Source organism: Xiphophorus hellerii, chromosome 4, assembly GCF_003331165.1.
Source record: "Xiphophorus hellerii strain 12219 chromosome 4, Xiphophorus_hellerii-4.1, whole genome shotgun sequence".
In the NCBI taxonomy this organism is placed as follows: domain Eukaryota; kingdom Metazoa; phylum Chordata; class Actinopteri; order Cyprinodontiformes; family Poeciliidae; genus Xiphophorus; species Xiphophorus hellerii.
The window spans coordinates 13,195,307-13,214,460 of record NC_045675.1 but is presented as its reverse complement, the minus strand read 5'-3'; the positions used below and the strand labels follow the sequence as shown (position 1 = coordinate 13,214,460).

The window sequence follows — 19,154 nt, the reverse complement described above, 5'->3', positions numbered from 1 at the left end:
CATCAAAGGTTCGTTAGAGAGACAAACAAGAAGAGCGAGGAACTCAGCAGACAGTTTAGAGATAACGATGTAGCACAGATCAAACCAAGATGGAAAAGCTCATATTTAATTAATAATCTGAACTAGACATACCACACATGGCGGTTCTCCTCAACCAGGAGCCTGGAACACGCGGCTATAGATTCACATATTAATAACAACTTAACAATATAAACTATAGCATCTAGAAATGCTTTTAAATATAAAGCTAACTTTAGAAATTGGCTTTATTTCTGAAGTTTTCAATGGTTCATTTGTAATAATAATGTCATCATCTGAGCGAGGTGTCCGAGAGCAGAGCCCTGTGGGACCCCAAACACCAGGTCCGAGTCACACTCCGCTAGGAATCACAATTATGCAACATTTAAGTGTCGATCCATTTTGGGATGGGATTTTTTGCATTTTAATCGCAAAAAATCCCATTAAAATGCTGCAAAATGTGTGGCTGTAAGGAGACAAAATGTGAGAAACAAACAAAGGTTGTGAATACTTTTCAAAATCCCTGTACAACATGAGCATGAGATTCACAACATCATGAGGAAAAACAAGAATACCTTCATCATGTTGTTGATTTCTATGGAGTGCTGTTTGTAAAGTTGCACAGTAAAACAAATTGACAGCAATATTTTTGGTTTATTTAGCCTTCCGTAGAAACAAAATGTGGGTGTTCATTTTTTTTCAGTCATATTTCACCATTTAGGTCATATTTTTATAAATGATAGAGATCCAAACTAAATTTTTAATTTTAAAGATAAATATTTAGTTTAATATTTACTTTAAAAACTAAAGACATTTTTAAACTAAAATAATTAAACCAAATATTTAAATTAAACACTTAGTTTAAAATATTTAAACTAAATATTTTTGAATATTACATATTTTTAAATATTTAAACAAAATTTTTAGATTGAAAACTAAATATTTTGTTTTTGAACAAAATATTTAGTTTGTGAATTAAATATTTAGTTAGGAGGTTAATTATTTAGTTTGCTAATTAAATATTTAGTTCCATACTAAATATTTACTTTCAAAACTATACCTTTAATTTCCAAGCTAAACATTTCAATTTCATATTTTTCAAACTAAATCTATAGCTTGCTAATTAAATATCTAGGTTGCTAAATATTTAGCTTGTGAACTAAACATCGAGGTTGCAGGTTAAATATTTAGTTTGGACCTCTGACATTTATAAATGTATGAACAACATGGTGAAAATATAACGTTGAAATAATTAACATTATATTTGTTTTCTCTCTGTCAGGCTGAATAAACCAAAAATATTTTTAGTTTTTACTCCGTAACTTTACAAACAGCACTCAATAGATTTCCAAGTCTGAGCAGGTCTTTCTCCAACGTCTTCCTCAGCTCCTGCTCTTTCTGCTGCGTTTTCAACATGATGCTGCTCAGAGGTCAGAGGTCGTGTGCCACCATCTTAGCCGGTGGGGGTCTGGAGTCGTCCTGCTTCGTAATCACATGGGAGTTTTGACTGCTGCATGGAAACTTTTTCCGCTGCAAGCAAGCGTCTTTCTCTGAGTTCGCGTTGCTTGCTCTGATGGAGGCGTGCGTGTGTGAGGTGTCACTGCGGCGGCTGCGTGTCACCGTGACCCTGAAGGTGTGCGTGTACTGCAGCTCCATCTTGTCTTCCTCTGACACTTTGATGAGGGGGCACCAAGCGAAAGCGTGACGGAAACCGGCCCGAAACCTGAAGAAAGGAGACGGAAGTGTTGTTCAAAAGCTCGTCTTGTTGGTGTAAAATGGCTAAAATATTTCGAAATTCTACCTTTGGTTCAAACAGCAGTAAATTATTGGATTATACATAGTCGAACTCATTGCCAGCCAGAAAATAGCCAGATACACCTGACAAAGACACAGCAAGAGATGAGTTGTTATATTGTGAAATAATTAACTCACATTAGACAGAAAATCTGCGTCTAACCTGCTGAATGTAATGTTGCTTATATATGTCTCTGTTAAACGAGCCCAGAATAAAATAGACATGGTAAGGTAGCCAGCAGAGGGCAAAGGTCACCACCACAACCACCATCATCTTCACCACCTGCAGCACGGAAAGTTACAGATGCAGAACAAATGAATGAGACATCAGCTTAAGATCAGATCAAATGAGTCGGAGAATGGGAAGCATGGTGACCTTCCTCTTGGCTGTGATCTGGCTGTGGTAATGCTCGGTCGCCTCTCCGGGGATGTGTCCGCCCCACAGCGAGCGACCCACTAAACTGTAGGTCACCAACATGACCAGCAGGGGGAGCAAGTAGATCAGCAATATCACCGCAAACTGGTAACTGGACACATAGACAGAGGTGCGTTACATTTACTCAGTTACATTTACCTGAAGATGTACTAGTAGGAATATTTTTACAACACTGTACGTTTTACTCTTACTTGAGTAAAATTTCTACCCAATGAATGAGGAACAAACATGTTTCAACCAAAAATTCACCAGACACACACCTGCAGTTTTTGTTAAAGTTTTATACGTTTATTTATTGAAAGAAACTAATTTGGGGGGAAAAAATTACCCGATTTTGTTATTTTTTGTTAGTTATATGAATTATTGTCGTTTTGGTCCTTAAAACACTAAACATTTCACTTAACTTCAGATTTTGCTCTGTTTGATGATGCGATTTTTAAATATTAAATTATTGATAATTGTTCAATTACTTAGTACTTGAGTAGACTTTTTACCAAATACTCTTTTTTTCTTGGGGTAATTTGTTGGATGGCTACTGTTTACTTTTACTTTTAGTGCTACTCTTAATTGAGTATTCTGGATTTTCTACTCACTGAATGAAAAACAAACATGTTTTAACCAAAAAAATAACTTTCAGAAAAAGACACAAACCTGCAGTTTCTGTTAAAGTTTCACAAGTTTTTTATGGAAAGAAACTGATTTGGAAAAAATTTTCGTTTACCTAATTTTGTTATTTTTTGCTACTTATATGAATTATTGACATTTTGGTTCTTTAAAATGCCAAAATTTCCTCTTAACCTCATAATTTGGTCTGTCTGAAGATGTAATTTTTTTTATATTAACTGAATAAATGATCAGTTACTCAGTACTTGAGAAGACTTTTTACCAAATACTTTTTAGTCTTATTTTGTGGATGGCTACTTTTTACTTTTACCTGAGTAAAAACATGTTGAGTAGCACTACTCAAATAAGAGCAGAGGCAATTGACATGTACACAAAAAAAGAAACCAAACCCTCTGACACCCTGCAAATCCTGTGTATAAATACACAAAACACACATAGAAATCTGATTCATTCTCCCTGTGTGTGTGTCACTTTGTCTCCCTCTTTTACCTTAGCTGGTGGGTTCCTCCGTAATCATCCGGCCAGTCGACCATGCACACCGTCCTGGGGTAGTAAAATGTCGTTACGCTGTAGTAGCACTGAGGGAAAGCCAGCGAGAAGGCGACAATCCAAATCAGGGCAATCACCACCTTTGTGGAGGTGGAGGAGAGGCGAGGCTTCAGCGGGTGGATGATCGCCATGTACCTTGAAAAGAACCAGAGGAAATAATTATTTTAAAGTAAGAAACAGGATTCCCTAAAGACTATATTCTGCCTGGACAGACATTTAATTACAAACAATCCCTCAAGTTAATTGAAAACTACATCTTTAAGAAAAATTTTGCTCTTAAAGCTGCAGTATGTAGCTTTTATTTGTTTCTTTTTTTACATATTTATCATGTTGTGACAGTATGAGGCAGATAATCTGTGAAAAAATCAACCTCCACCTCCCTGTACTGCTTTTGCCCTCAGAAAAAATGCACCAATTTGCATTTAGCGCCGACAATCATCCTCATATAACTAACCTGAACATTCACAGCAGGTTCTGCTGGCAGGGCGAAGCTGTATTGTAGTAGGAGGGATGAGCAGCGCACACAGAGGAATTATTAACAGCCCTAAGACCCGCCTCTTGGCTCTGATTGGTTGCTTCTAGCTAGAACTGAGAGAACGCAGAGGAGCTCGATTTTTTTTCACAATCTGTATCATACCATACAGCCATAATAAAGTGACGCATTCAACAGATTTGTAAAAACATATTTTTTATCGGGATTTAAACATATATATTTTTTAAAATAAAAGTTACATACTGCAGCTTTAAATAACAAACAGTGCCTTGCAAAAGTACACACACCCATCTTCAAATGTAGTTATTTTACAATTTTATACCACAATTTACTTGGGATTTGATATGATTCAATTCGTTACAATAAAACATTATTTATCCCCAAGAGGCACGTAAAAAGGAAGAGAAAACAACACTGATACGTACACAAACATAACCACTTTAAAACTGCTTCGAAAAGCTTTAAAAAAACAAGGCAATGGAAAAAAAAACAAACTAGAATTCTTAAAATTGACATGAGGAAGAACAATACAGATGAACAAACCAGACTGGTTAGAGTTAAAGTTGTGACGTTTAATCATCTGAAAATGGAAAGTAGTGACACAAATGCAAAACTCCCAAAATATGGCGTTTAAATTAACAGGCCAGGTAATGGCCCTAGGTGAAAAAATCTGTTGACAGGACAATTATTAGTCCTGTCAACAGATTTTTATCTTACTTACATCTGCGTTTTGGTCCAACACTGAATAGACCCTTTTCACAGTGACGTCAGACAATGGCCGCCATAACTCAAAACTGGGTATCTTTACTTCCGGTGTGATTTTGCCTTGGGAACCAAGCTGAAAACTTCCCGCATTCTCATAATCTTAAGGATATAATAAAAGGTAAGTTTAATAATAACAGCATTTAAGTGTTAGATAGCTGTTACTAATCACTGTAAATTCACCATTCTCTATCTGTGTATAAAATAAACAGCCTCCGATCGGAGAGTAAACCACCTAGCAGCAGCTTTAGCCACATTTAGGAAAAATATACTCTCTGTCAGCGCTGTAACGTTTAGAGGTTCACTTTCTGTGTTTTATAAAACAGTGTTTACGTGTTAGATAACCGTTATCAGTCATTGTCAATTTACCATTCTCCAACTGTATTCAAAGGAACCAGCTTCCGATCATGAGTAAACCAGCTAGCAGCAGCTTTAGCCACAGTTAGGAAACATATACACCGCCGCCTGTCAGTGATGTAACGTTTAGAGGTTCATTTACCGGTGAATCATTATTTTTTATAAGTTTAGAAAAAACAAGACAAAAGCCACAAATAACAGTTGGGCTTGACGATATTTCTGTTTTTCCAGCAACAAAATGCGCATCTCCATGCACTGTTCATGTTTCTGTCACTGCTAACTGTCACAGAGTCTCTCCCAAAGACGCAAAGAAGGAATAAAAATAAATACACAAGAAAATATTAATGTGCAATGATTTGGATAAATAACTTTAATCTGATTACTGGATTTGAAATACGAACTCGTTAGATTATTCGTTACCGAAAAAGTGGTCCGATTAAAGGCATTACAAAGCAGCGGCGGCACCGGACATCTCTGCTTATAACAAACAAATCCCTATTTTATGGGATGAGTGGCAACTCCAGTCTATAATTTAATAATCTGATCAAGATTAGAGCCTAAAACGTTATAGTTCAAAAACAGTAAAAAGTTCTGGTTAAGGAACAGTTATGTCACGTAGTTAGCTAGCTAACAAAATTCACTAATGCTAAGCTAACGGTTACGCAAAACAAAAATACCTACCTTCATAGTCAAACAGGTATTGTTCGGTGAAGAATTTGTAGCCTTTGTCTAATTTAGATTTTTTTGTCAGAGAGAACTGGTTTGCAAATCGTGATATATCTTCAAATCTTATTTTAGGCAAATGTTTTAGAGACTGTGTAAACTCCATGCTCCGGTGATCTGTCTGATCAACATATGCTGTCAGATTTATACATCTATCTCTCTCTCTCTCTCTCTCTCTCTCTATATATATATATATATATATATATATATATATGACATATATATATATATATATATGACATATATATATATATGAAATAGACAACTTTATCATTACTTACTATGTACACCGGAACTAAGGATACACAGCTTCGAGCCAAAACGGAAGTTGTGTGACGTCATGTGAAAAGGGTCTATATCACAATAAAATACATTGAACTTTGTGTTTGTGATGTGTGAAAATATATAAAGATGGATAAAGGGCATAAACACATTAGTAAGGAACAACTTTCAAGCTTTTTGTGCTAAGTTTATATAGAATGACAAATGGGCTATAACGCCACAAAATTAAATTTAAAAAAGAATGCGCTACACTGGATGGCGTTAACATCTGTATTAGTGGCAGGAAATGAAAAGCAGGTTTGTTTTGCAGACGGTTAGCACACTGCAGAAAGCTAACAAATGAAAGCTGATTGCCTGCCTCTGGGTATGTCCTAACCAGCTGACATTGAAGCAATAACACAACATAATGCAATCTACAGACAAAATGGTCACACACCATTATTTTCAACGGCAGTATAGATTGCTAGTCCCTGACATCGTTTAGCCGGGTGGAATATGTGCCAACCGTCCAAGGCCCAGAGCCAGAAGAACATCTGTATTCTGGCGTAAAAATACAGTGAAATCCGTATATACGCCAGAATTTCACCGTACAAACGCAGTAAAATCCGTATTTATACGTAAAAGACGGTACAATGCATACTTATACGGTAAAATAATGTGGCTAATAAGCACAGCTACCGCTGTTAGAGAAATTAGAGGCGTTTTGTTTTACAGTGTATATTGCGGAGCGAAAGTTTCTTCAATCTCACAATAAATCTCACATTTATTTTGCTAAATATTTTCTGTCCAGTTTTTACTGAACAAACAAGCAGATAAAGGCAACGGCTGTTCGTATCCTAGCAACCGAAGGCAAGATAGTGACGAAAGACAAAAACTAGATCCTGTTAAGCATTCTTCAAAATAAAAGACTTCCTCTCTCCAAAATAAATCATGTTTAAATATGTTTCACTTCACTTCACCTTTTTGTAATTATGTACAATCATGTTAAATTCAGCGAATAATAATAATAATAATAATCATGTAAATTATGCTTAACATATAATTGTAAATAAGTCACTGATGATGCAAATTATACTTAGCATATAAGTGTAAAGAGGTCAGAACAATGTATAGTGTGAAAATATAGAAGAATACTAGACATTTTCAGCAAAACACGATTACTCAGTGGCGTCATCGTCATGGTCTAATCATTAGGCTAAGCCTGTGAATCACACATCTGAACCATTCATGGTGAGTGTTTCATGACTAATGAAGTGAGATATTGCATAATTTGATTTGCATAAAGGCGACATGTTTTTAATATCCTTCTTCAAGGCATTCAGCAGCTATGATTGTGTGTTTTTGTGTGTTTTGCTTGCTTTTCATAATTTTTGGCTTCTTTCCTTTTACATTCTGCTTGGATGTCACTCTTTAATCTGGCTTAATAATAACTCAATTTGAGGAGTCTTATTATATAAAAATTGTGAGAATAATGGGATTTTCTCCCTGGAGAAAGTGGACTGCCACTGTGATTAAAGAATAATTCAAAACTACATATAATACATTTTAAAGTATGCGTGAAGTGTCTTAATAAAAACATTTCATTCCAAGCACATCTTAAAATACTTTGCACTATTGTTTTAGATAAATTAAACGTATTCCAATAAAGGACCGGCTTCATGCTTAAATCTACGGAGGCTGAGACCAGCAGAGCATGAAATTATTGTAATGAGATTTGGTCGAGATCAAAAGTGATCATTTCTGTTTTATCTTTAGATAACCAAAAATCTAATTGTGTATTCAGATCAAGATGACTAGAAGACTAAGGAGTGAAAATTAGCCATTTTCGTGTTGTGCTGGAGCATCTTCACTCATTATCCCTGAGTGAATGACCTATAACAGTGAATGACAGTCGTTTGGTTTGCTGGTTGCTTCTTGGTGTAACATTTTCAGCTTCAATAAGTTGCTCTTCACTCTTGAGAATAAACTTTTCTAGCTCATTTGACTTTTCAATGCTTTCTAGGTATAAGGAGAATATTGTTGTTGTTTTTTCTCAGGTTGAATATCCAGATATGTTCATCCAGAATCTTGAAACTTTGCTCATACTTCACAGAGATTATGAGAAAACCCATCTTCATTGTCTTGAAACGTTGTTATAAAAATACCTTTTCATTCATGTCCTTTTGGTCTTTTCCAAAACAACAGAGTACTACAGTAAAACCAATAAACAACCAGGGTTTAGCACTTGGTTTACAACGTTTCAGCTTAAAATGTGCCGACCATGAAACGTGACAGTTCCTATTATAGACACTTTGAGTCTTCCCCTTGTTTTTCTGTAAGAAACACTTTCAATTGATCTACAGTAAATCATCCAGTCTTTTTTTCCATCCCACATATGCTCTGAACCATTAAAAAAAAGCACTCTGTTTTTCTCTCCTTGACAAAATATTCTACTTCTCCTAAATACAGAGTGTCTACAATAAGAGGAGTCCAAACCTTTACATTATAAAAAATGTTATTTCTCTAACCTATATGCTGCTTTTTCTGAAGGGATTGGAGTTTTAATCAAACATTGTGACCCAGGCTGTTGAGTTAATTCAGTTAAATTGTATTATGCACGTTTATTTAGCTAAAAAAAAAAAAAAGTAATGGAAAGACATTTCACCTGAAACGCCGCCAGAACGGCTGAAAATTATAATTTGTATCATTAGATTGGTTCAGTCATATAGGTATGTTGAAATTATGTTTTATTCAGAGCCAATTTGGAACTACTTGCAACACACTTGCAGTCAAATTTTGTTTATAATGGCAATTATCAAAGAGTTGGGAAGCCCAGCCAATTGCACTGAGTCACTAACTTTGCACCAATCCCTCCTCCTTCAGTAAGTATATGGCGACAGTGGAAAGAAATAACCTTATTTTACCAGGAAGAATAAACTTGCAATAATGGACATTATTAAAAATTTATATGATTCATGTTTAATTCAGAAAACTAAATATTTTTTTCTGCTTGTTTCAATGTTTGTTATGTGTTTGAACACATATTATTAATATGCAGTTTGTTTACCGGTTTCATTCACTGTTAAGTCAAAGGTAAATTATTAAAAGAATAACTTAAGATATTAAAAGTTAAAATGAGCTTATTGTTATTTGTGATGCTTAGTGTTTTTTCTTGTCTCTTTGTAGGTTATCAACCTACTAATGTTGCCCTGCAGGTGAGACTCATCCCAAAAGAAAACAGATGAATAAGAAAATGTCGCTGAGCTGAGCTGAATTGGTCCTGTGTGTTTCTGGAGGAAGCAAGTCTTTTCAAATCTGGCCAGAAGTGAATGTGGCTTAAGAGAGTAAAAATCTTGACACACAGGTTTATCAAAACTGGAAAAAACAGATTAGAAAAACGCTGCCTGGTCTGATGAGTCTCAATTTCAGCTGCGGCATTCAGATGGTGGGATCAGAACGGGCCAGAAAATAAAAACCAATCATAGATCCATCCTGTCGTATGTCGGTAATTCAATCTGTAGGAAGTGGTGTAGTAGTGTGTGGTATATTTTTTCATGGTCATTGTTATTATCCCTTAGAGCAACACCACAGCCGAGTATTGTTGCTAACCATCTCTGTCTCCTTACGACCACAGCGTACCCATCGTCTGATGATTGCTTCCACCAGTTCACTTAAACGGGTTTCCTGATCATAACAAAGAGTTCCCCGTATTAAGAAATCCACAACCTGTAAATACAATCAAACACCTTTGGGATGTGGTGGAACTGGATGTCCAGCTGACAAATCTGTAGCAACTCTGTGATACCATTAAGTCAATATGGACCAGAACCTCTGAGGAATGTAAGAGGCACCTTGTTAAATGTCTGTCACAATCAACAAAGGCAGTTCTGACATTAAAAAGAACCAAGAAAGTGGTTGAGGATTGCACGTTGACCATTAATTTTGTTTTCCGCATTCAGTTGTTAGTCAGTGCCATCTATAAATTGCCCCAGGGTAAAAGCGCACCATCATTTTCCCTGGGATGCCCCATCCATAGTGCACCCTACCTATTTAATTGCCTGCTGGAGACAGACAGAGGCCTGCAGCACTAGAACATTCATTTTAACTTTAAGCCATTTTTTGGAGAGAAAACCTAACTCAGTATTGAGTCAAATGTATAGAATAAGGCTTGTTGGGTTAAATCAAATTAGAGCTGGATTTGTTCATATTTGACCCAGGGTTGTTTTCTCCAAAATAACAAAAATAATGTTGACTTTAACTCTGCAATTTAAAGAGTGGCAGATGAATGTAAGGTCACTTTTGGCTGCATAAGTGTAACATAGAAATTACTTCTGAATCAAGGCATCTATGTTTGTTGTATTTATGTTCTTTCTTTTCAAACTCCCAGATAGGGCTGGACAATATGGCTGAAAAACGTACCACAATGTAAGCATTTCATATCCGTTAATATCAATAATAATTGATTAGCTTTTTGTTTTAAATATCTGAAATACTGCCAAACTGGTGACGTGACCGTTCCTCTTTTATCCACAGTTTTCACTCTACACTTTTGTGTTTTTACTTTTAAGCAGTTATGAGCCACCTGTGGCAAAACCGTAAACTGCTTTTTATTTGTGCCAGTTACCCAACAAGTTGTTGCTAGGTAACCAAAGAGTGAGTGAGTTGCTAGGTAACAGAAGAGTGAGAGAGTTGGTTGACTCCACCAACCTAGCTTAGCTAGACACGGGAGTTTGAGTGGCTAAAGTCTTTCCTCGGCCTACATCTCCCAGAATGCAGTGCGGTTCTGGATCAGAGTTTAATAAATATCCCATATATTGAATATTAAATATTGTAGCAGATGTATTATTAATTTATATTAACCACGTGTCTATCACCATATTGTTATTGATTTACCGATCGGTCTTTAGTGAAGTGCCTTCAGACAAATTGTGGTGTAAATTAGTTCTGGGAAAACAAACAGAATTAAATAGAAATATCAACCTTTACTCTGCAGTGAATTTAAAATTGTAACTTGGAACGCATAGAAGATACAGAGAGCACAGACTCACCATCAGCAGACTGACCATCCATGCTTCAGTAAGCATTAATAACATCTGTGTTGCAGCTGTGTGTTGACCCACATCTCCTCCATGCTGCAGCTTAGTTTGTGTGGCTGCTGCTTAACATAATTTCAAGCGATTCTGCTCATAGAGTGTAACTAAATGATTTTCACAAAGAGGTGCTATGTGATCTAAGAAGAAAATGTGCAAACTGAGACCTCTGGAAAATGAAAAGGCTTCTTCTTCATAAATCTAATATGTTTTAGTTGCCTTGAATGCCAACATTTAAAAAACAAAACTTTGATTTGAAGTGAAATTCTGCATTATGAGCAAAACAAATGAGAAAAGAAGCAAAAGAACGTAGCTAGTTTTTAGTTGGGTTGTCCAATTCTGCACTTCTGAGTAAAATTGTTTGCCATGATTACCACAGAAAAAGCCAAATCTTACCATGTATTTTTGACTAGTTTCTAGTAAGACAAAACTAACTCACAGGTAACTTTTCAGCAAGATGTAGAGGCTTGTTTTAAGTAAACAATTCCTTAACTTTGATGAAAAAGTACTAGTTCCATTGACAGATTATGTCACTTATATCAAGATTTATAGATCTAATTACTTATAAACTAGGCCCTCACAATATGAAATCCTTCTATTTTTGGTTTTGGTTTATTTCCCTTTAATTGAGGATCCTAACAGGTCTGTAACCAAGCATACTGTAAAGTACATGGAAATAGTTTTTAGTCGGTTGATATCACTGTAAAAACACAAAATCTTACCAAGTATTTTTTAGTGAAAATATCTTAGTACACTTGAAATAAGACAAAACTAACTGGCAAGAAGATATAGGAGCTTTTTTTAAAGTAAATAATTCCTTATTTGTTCCACTGGCAGATTATTTCACTTATAACAAGACAATTTTCCCATATTATACGTAAATTAATCTGCCAATGTAGCTAGTGCTTTTTCATCAATACAAAGGAATTATTAACTTAAAATAAGAAATTATTTCTTGCTGAAAAGTTACTTGTAAGTTAGTTTTGTCGTATTTCAAGTGTACCTATTTACCCGAGACAAAAATACTTAAGACTTTGTGAAATTTTTTTTTGAGACACTGAATTTTGTTTTGAAATGTTTGCACTAGAAACTAGACCAAAAATACTTAGATTTTGTGTTTTTGCAGTGTCTACTAAACAAAGCAGCTCCCACATTATCAAAAAGAGACCAAGTGCTTTTATTATGGCACATCAACTTTACTACGACAAGCATGACTGAGCTGATAGTTTACAGTAAAAACATGATCTCACCTGTCCACTGAGATGGCAGCCATTGAGTATATTGATGAAAACATGGCCATGATGGGGAAGAAGTTCTGAAATCTGCAGTAACCCAGGCCGAAGTACCAGTCGTTGTGAAGCGCATAGACGAAGTTGAAGAGGGTGTTAAACGTTGCCATGGAGGCATCCGAAAAGGCCAGGTTGACGATGAAGTAGTTGGTTACGGTCCTCATGCGTCTGTGAGCGAGGATGATCCAGATCACAGTGACGTTCCCGGTGATGGACACCAGGATGATGAGGGAGTAGGCGATGGCCCACAGAGCCACCTGAGAGGAAGAGGAGGAGGAGGAAGACAATCAGGAGAGGGGGAGGAGGACACTGGGAAACGAAGAGTTGAACCACTATCAGTTACAATCTCCCTCTTTCAGACAAATCCCGATAAATTAGAATATCATCAGAAAGTGTGTTTATTTCAGTAAATTGAACTTAAAATGGTCAACTTGTGTATTTAACACACACGAAATGATATGAAGTGATTGTTTCTGCTACTTTTAATTCTGAATTTATTCAGAATTTTGGAATAACTAAATAAATTTAGTTATTCCAAAAATTAAAATATTATCCTGTCATGATGTGTTAAATGGTTGATGTTGGACCCAAATGCAGAGACGGAGGTGGAGACTGAATATGGTGATTTAATAAGAAAAGGCAAAATACAAAAACGTACAAAGAAACCACAACCAGGGAAAAAAATAAATAATAGATGCAATGAACAACCAGGCAAGGGAGCACGAGGAGGAACGAGGAAGTGACGGGATTAGACAAAAGGATCCGGCAAGGGGCGGCCGAAAATGAGAAGCTTAAATACTGGGAGGTTGAATGTGGAGCCAAAGGACAGAAGCTGATGAGCTAATGGGCTACAGGTGTGAGTGAAGGGAGCAGGAGGCACGCAGAACGAGTAAATAAATAGAATGATTAAACCAGAGTGACAAGGAATAATTGGAAACCAAAAATGAACTTAGTAACCTAGAGCTAACCAAGGAAGAACTAAAGTGGAAATGAAAACTAAGGAACACAAAAAATGACAAAACCAGGCTCAACCAACCCAAGATCCTAAAATATACAGTACAGACCAAAAGTTTGGACACAACTGTGTGTCCAAACTTTTGGTCTGTACTGTACATCTTATCACAGAAATAATGAATGATTATGATCCATTGTTGTTTGGGCATTTTAGTTAAGTTATTTTCTGTTTTGGTCTTTATTATTTTTCTTTTATCTTCCCATTTTAGCTAATTCCTTGTGTTAGTTCACTTTTTCTTATTGCTTGATATTTTTTTGATTTGTTCTGTCAGATTTAGTTTTATTTTTATTTCTGTACAGATTTTCTGTCCCACCCGTCCATCTTCTTTTTGTCTGTTTTTACACTCAGCCTTTCATTTGCTTCCTTTCCCAGCTGCATTCATTAACCTGCACTGTAAAAAAAAGGTTTCCTATTTACGGTAAAATACCGGCAACTGTGGTTGCCAGAACTTTACCGTATACATATCGCAAAATCCGTATTAATAGCCATATTTATAAGGATTTTACTGTATAAATACAATAAAATTCTGCCAGTATTTTTCTTTAAATCATATTCTTTCTTTATAGTGTGTAATTAGAATTAACTTTTTGTCATTATTAGTCTTTTTTGTCTGTTTATTAACTTCCCCGGTCTCATTATTCTCCTCTGGCTCCTTCCGTTGCAGTTTCATGCGTCACCATTTGCAACCATCCAGGTATCTTTAAGTTTGCCTCTCTCCATTAAAAATGTTTTGCACGTCAATTCCAAGTTCCCGTCTGCATTTGGACCAGCTACAAAAACCGCACAGCACCACACTGACGTCACAAGCCAGCTGATCAACTGGTTCCAAGCCCATTAGTGGAAAGTTGAGAGAAAGGACAACATAACATCGAAAAAGAAGCAGGACATTTGCTACATCATTAGCTGCCTATTCCAGACAATTTCTATTAAAAAATATTTTTTATTAGTCTCAGCTATCATTCATATTTTCTGAGGAACTAATTTGAGTCATCAACATATCACTCTTTCTTTACTTTTTGAACGGAAACATTGAAGTAATTTAACTTCTTGATTAATCGCTCATTCATTCATTCATTCATTCATTGCGTCCTCTCTCACCTGCCAGTCGGGCTGCTGGAACTGGTTCCCGGTGGTCTCATTTCCGTCGTCCAGCCAGTCAGAGGTGGCTGACAGCGGCATTAAAGTGGCCTCCGGGTCTCGCTGGAAGTGTTTAATAAGACTCTCGGCATCCATTCTCGCTCCCTTTGTCACCTGGTGGCAGAAACTTTATGGATAACCGCGAATGTGCTGTGCGTAATGAGGAACAATGGGTGGCGGACAGCCCCGTCCTCATGAAGGAGCTCTCATTAGGAAATGAACGGCTTCAGGAATCCGTACAAATTCACGTTGCAATTTATCTTTCTGCATGTTAAGATTTCAAACTCTAAAATAATATAGAGAAATGGTTTGTGTTCGTCCATCACATCCCTGTCTTTATTTAAATTAAAATAATAAATTAGGATAATAAACATGCCACAATTTATTTGTGAAGTTAGTAGTCCAATTGTATTTTTAAATGGTTTCCCCTGTTATTTATTTATTATTACAAACTGTTCCTCTTTGTTTGATCTAAAACGCATAAAAATTACAATAAAACAGACTCTTCCAATTTGTACAGAAAATGGATGTCTGCAGCAATAACTCAGACACACACACAAAAATCATTCTTAGTGTTATCTGTCTTACCTCTCCGTAGCCCCGATTATATCGTGAGAACTAACCCCAGATGTTCCGCTCCTTAGCTGATAATGGTCAGAAACGAAACGCCAGGTGCGTAATGGCCACTCAGGTTTGACCAAGACTCCATTCATGCATTTCTTCCCGCTCTCACACAGACACGCTGGCGCTGCGTCTCTCGCTTTCCCTCTGCTGGAATGTGTTACAAGCTTTGACGCGCTCCTCCACGGCGAGACGCGCGGACATTGTGACGCAGAGCCGCGCGCGCTGAGCCTTAATCCACCCGGACAGCGCAAGAACCACGGGGAGGAAGTGTCATCAGCCGGTTCCCAAAGTGTGAACGTGGGAATGAAATAGCATTTCAGATGTTTACATCGGCACAAGAGCTGTAAGGAGAAAAGGTTTGGGGACATTTTAGCTCCATTGATTGTGTCTAGCTTTTGGCTAATGGCAGTAATGAAAATGTTGGTTAAATATTTAATAATAATAATATTTAAGTCAGCTGAAGAAGATTAGTCACTCAGCATACAAAGAGCGTGATAAGACTCTTTTTAGGGTTTGAAGCAAACTTTAGTGTAATCTGCATGCAGTGATGTCTTCTGACAAAGGCGATATGGCTCACAGCCCAGGGCGGCATGACATGAAGAGTGTCATAAAGTAAAGTATGGAAGTAAATAGGTGCCAGGGTTTTAATTAAAAATGACCCTGAAATTTTAATGTTGCATATTTGTGCTTACTTTTTCAGTGTTAAAAAATATTCAGAAATCTTGCCCTTTTTTTTTTTTTTTTTTTTACAGAATTTTACAGAATTTTTAGACTCCGAATTTCAGGCAGCGAAATTATGGAAGAGGATTAGGGCCACTGAAAACAAACAAACAAACAAAAAAGAATTAAAGTCAGAATTCTGACTTTTTTCTCAGAAGTTTGACTTTAATCTCAGATTTCTGAAAATAAAGTCAGAATTCTTTGTCTTTTTTTCAGTGGCCCTAATTGCCTTCCGTATAAAACTGACCCAGTGGAATTTGAGGAGACTCAATATATTTGAAAAGTTGATTTAAAAAAAAAAAAAGTAATTATTTTTAACACTGAAAAGTTAAACTGAAAAACAGCCATAGGAAATGTAATCGCTTTATGTGAATTTTTAACTTGAAGTGAAAATAACAAATGAAATTCATGTAGAAATAATGACAAGTTAAAAATGTACTCTTAATATCTTTTAACACTGAAAAAGTAAGCACAAATATACAACATTAAAATCTGAGGGGTATTTTTAATTCAAATCCTGGTGACACGTATTTACTTCCATAGCTTGGGTTAAAAAAAAATATCTGTCTGCTTATTGCTCCAAGTGAGTTTTCTGTTGCTGATTAGCATGTCCAGTTATCAGGAAACTAAAGCTACAATGTGCACCATGACGCTAAAGATGCTAAAGTTAACGTTTAATTCACAGCCTCTGATATGGAGCTAAACATGTTCTGTTTCATTGTTTTTAAAGGATCTGGACCACATTTGGCCATCATTTTATAAAAAATTACAAATATCCGTCATGGTCAAACCTGATCTTTCCATGATTCATGGATGTTTATTTTGATACTTACATTATTTAAGATTATCTGTTTTTGTCACTTAATGTGTTCCATATTTGTCAATGAGTTTCTAACTTCTTCTTTGTGTTCTTTTTTCTGCCTTTAGGTTAAAACTCTCATTTCAGTTTTAGTCTCTGTTTAATCGACTCAATGCCACTAATCACACCTCCCTTCATCGTATTTAAACTGTATTTTTTGCTAGATGTTGCTCCATATTTTCTTTTTTGTTCTCAAGTTGAATCCTGTAATTTCCTTATTTTGTTCTTTGTTAAATCTTCATATCTTCTTTTGGATTTGGAAAGCATGACATAGATGTCAAATTTGGGCTTTATTATTGCTGACATTTATTATGCTGAGCAGAGGTATTTATTCAAACATCCTAATTTAAAATTCAAGTATTTCTCGATTTACTAAATTCTCAACCACTCTGTGTTGGTTTCTTTGATGGACCTAATTGCAGTCAGACCAGAAGCAGCGTAGTATGAAAAATGTAAACGCAGAATAGACGGATAAACATTTCATACACTGGAAGAGGTGAGAAGTTTGACCTATCAGTATGCCACACAAAAATAAGATTTTAACATTTAATGTCCAACTTTAAGGCTAATATACACTTGGAACCAGAAGTTTACAAACACCAAATAAAAGAACACACATCTCTTTTCGTCACTGTCTGGGATCAAACCAAATCCATCTTGTTTAGATTAGTTAGAATGACCAAAACCATTTTTATTTGTGAAAGTTTTAATTTAGTTTTTATGTTATTCCATACCTTTAGCATTGATTGCTTCGGTTTGTGTGTTTGAGTTATTAAAACTGCATGAATACACGTTTCCTTTCAGCTTTACATTTATAAGTTTTTACACTTTTATTTGCAGATAAAGGCTAAGAACTATGATAAAGTAGAGAAGGTAAGTGCCCAAACTGAAAGCTCATTTTCAATTATTCTGTTTAGTTGTAGGATAAATATGTAGGCATTTTGCTAATTAGATAAATTTTGGGGGGAAAAAAATAGCTTAACTAGAATCTTTTGGTGTGCCTTTCCAATAATGTTTAAACTATCGATGTTCATACGAGGAATTTTCCCCAAACACTTTCTGCTTCTTTCTTTTCACATATTTTCATCTCTATGTTACACGCTTGGTGCTTTTTCTCTTTATTGTTTACATCAGGTCCAGGTGTTTCCACTTTTCCTGTTTATCTTTCACTTCACCTTCAGCCTGCCACTCTTTCCACCTTCTTAGCTGTTTTTGTTATTTTTATTTATTTTTTATTTCAAACAGGTTATGAGAAAACAAGAGAGCAAGCAATCAGTGGGTCAGAGAAAAACATGTGCATACATAACCAAGAACAAAATGATTTGTTTACCACTGTTCTGTCTGAAAAGGTGAAGGAGGAAGTGAACACTTATTTATCGTTTCCTCATTTTTCTTTACTTGCTCCCTTCCCCAGCTGCAGCCACTCACCTCTGTTTAGCTCTTTTTTGTTGTTTCCACTCATCCCCTCACTATTTTACCTCCTTCTCTCTTTCACTCATTTCATGTTTCCCCTTGTTTGCTCCTGCTAAGATAATCGGTAAGTTTGTGTCTCTCTATATATGTTTCCAGTGATAATTTCAAGCTCCTATCTGTTTCAATAAACACATCATGACAATTTAGCATTTCTGCCGTTGTTTGCTTAAAGAGATAGTAGTCACTCTGATTGTGACGGCAATAGTAAATAAATCTCTGAAATAATTTTGGTAATTCTAACAAGAGACATGTTGGTGTAAGTGTCGTTTATTGGTTTGTAAACTTTTGGTTTCAGATCACAAGATATTTTAGTTTTTAACAGTAAGAGATGTTGAACAGCAAAACACATCAAAAAACCACAAAACCTAATTTTTATGACTTACTCTTTTGGTTTTGGGCTGCTGTTTTACTCTCAGAAAAACTGTGGAAGCAAACTTTACAAACCTAGTACAGTTAACTAGAAGATTTATAAATTAAAGGGCTTGCTTATGGTGCAGAGATAACCCAGGACAGATGAGTGTCTTTACTATGCATGATGGATGCAGTGGTGCAGAAGGACATTCAGTAAGTTTATTTTGTTTCTTTCCAGTTTCACATAAGCGTAATCGGGTTGTTTTCCGGACATTTTGGTTTGCCTGTATGGAATAAGGACTCTCTCTGCTCACCACTTTTACTCCTTTCTCTCCTTTTTCTCTTTTCTATTCCCATGATTGTCACCAAACTGCCACTTTTTCGTAATTCCTCAGGTCTGCTCTTTTCCCCAGAAGTGAAAGTAGGTGAATGCGTTCACACTGACAAGAAGGGAAGAAGGAAAATTTAGCTGACTTCACTTTGTTTCTCTCTCTCTCTGTGTGTGTGTGTGTATGGGTGGGTGTGTGTGTGTGGGTGTGTACAGTATGTGCAGCATGTGGGCACTTTCACATGGGTAGC

The 19,154-nt window shown here is 36.0% G+C and overlaps 1 protein-coding gene across 1 annotated transcript; it reads right to left on the bottom strand.

Moving 5' to 3' along the window:
- Positions 1-1,012: 1,012 nt before the first annotated feature.
- tacr2 (tachykinin receptor 2) lies at positions 1,013-15,470 on the bottom strand. Its single transcript, XM_032560321.1, has 8 exons — positions 15,137-15,470; positions 14,510-14,662; positions 12,358-12,653; positions 3,362-3,556; positions 2,189-2,339; positions 1,976-2,095; positions 1,820-1,896; positions 1,013-1,741 (listed from the first exon to the last, which is right to left on the bottom strand). The coding sequence occupies exons 2-8, from the start codon at positions 14,642-14,644 to the stop codon at positions 1,450-1,452; spliced, it is 1,266 nt and encodes a 421-aa protein (XP_032416212.1). The 5' UTR covers positions 14,645-14,662; positions 15,137-15,470; the 3' UTR covers positions 1,013-1,449.
- Positions 15,471-19,154: the final 3,684 nt, after the last annotated feature.

What these genes read in the sequence shown, in the direction of transcription:
- tacr2 (XM_032560321.1), bottom strand. Translation starts at nt 14,644, where the DNA reads ATGGATGCCGAGAGTCTTATTAAACACTTCCAGCGAGACCCGGAGGCC. An exon ending in TCCAGCAGCCCGACTGGCAG is followed by an intron (nt 12,654 to 14,509) that starts GTGAGAGAGGAC and finishes TCTTCCTCTCAG; the next exon opens with GTGGCTCTGTGGGCCATCGC. An exon ending in AGCAACATTACATTCAGCAG is followed by an intron (nt 1,897 to 1,975) that starts GTTAGACGCAGA and finishes TGTCTTTGTCAG; the next exon opens with GTGTATCTGGCTATTTTCTG.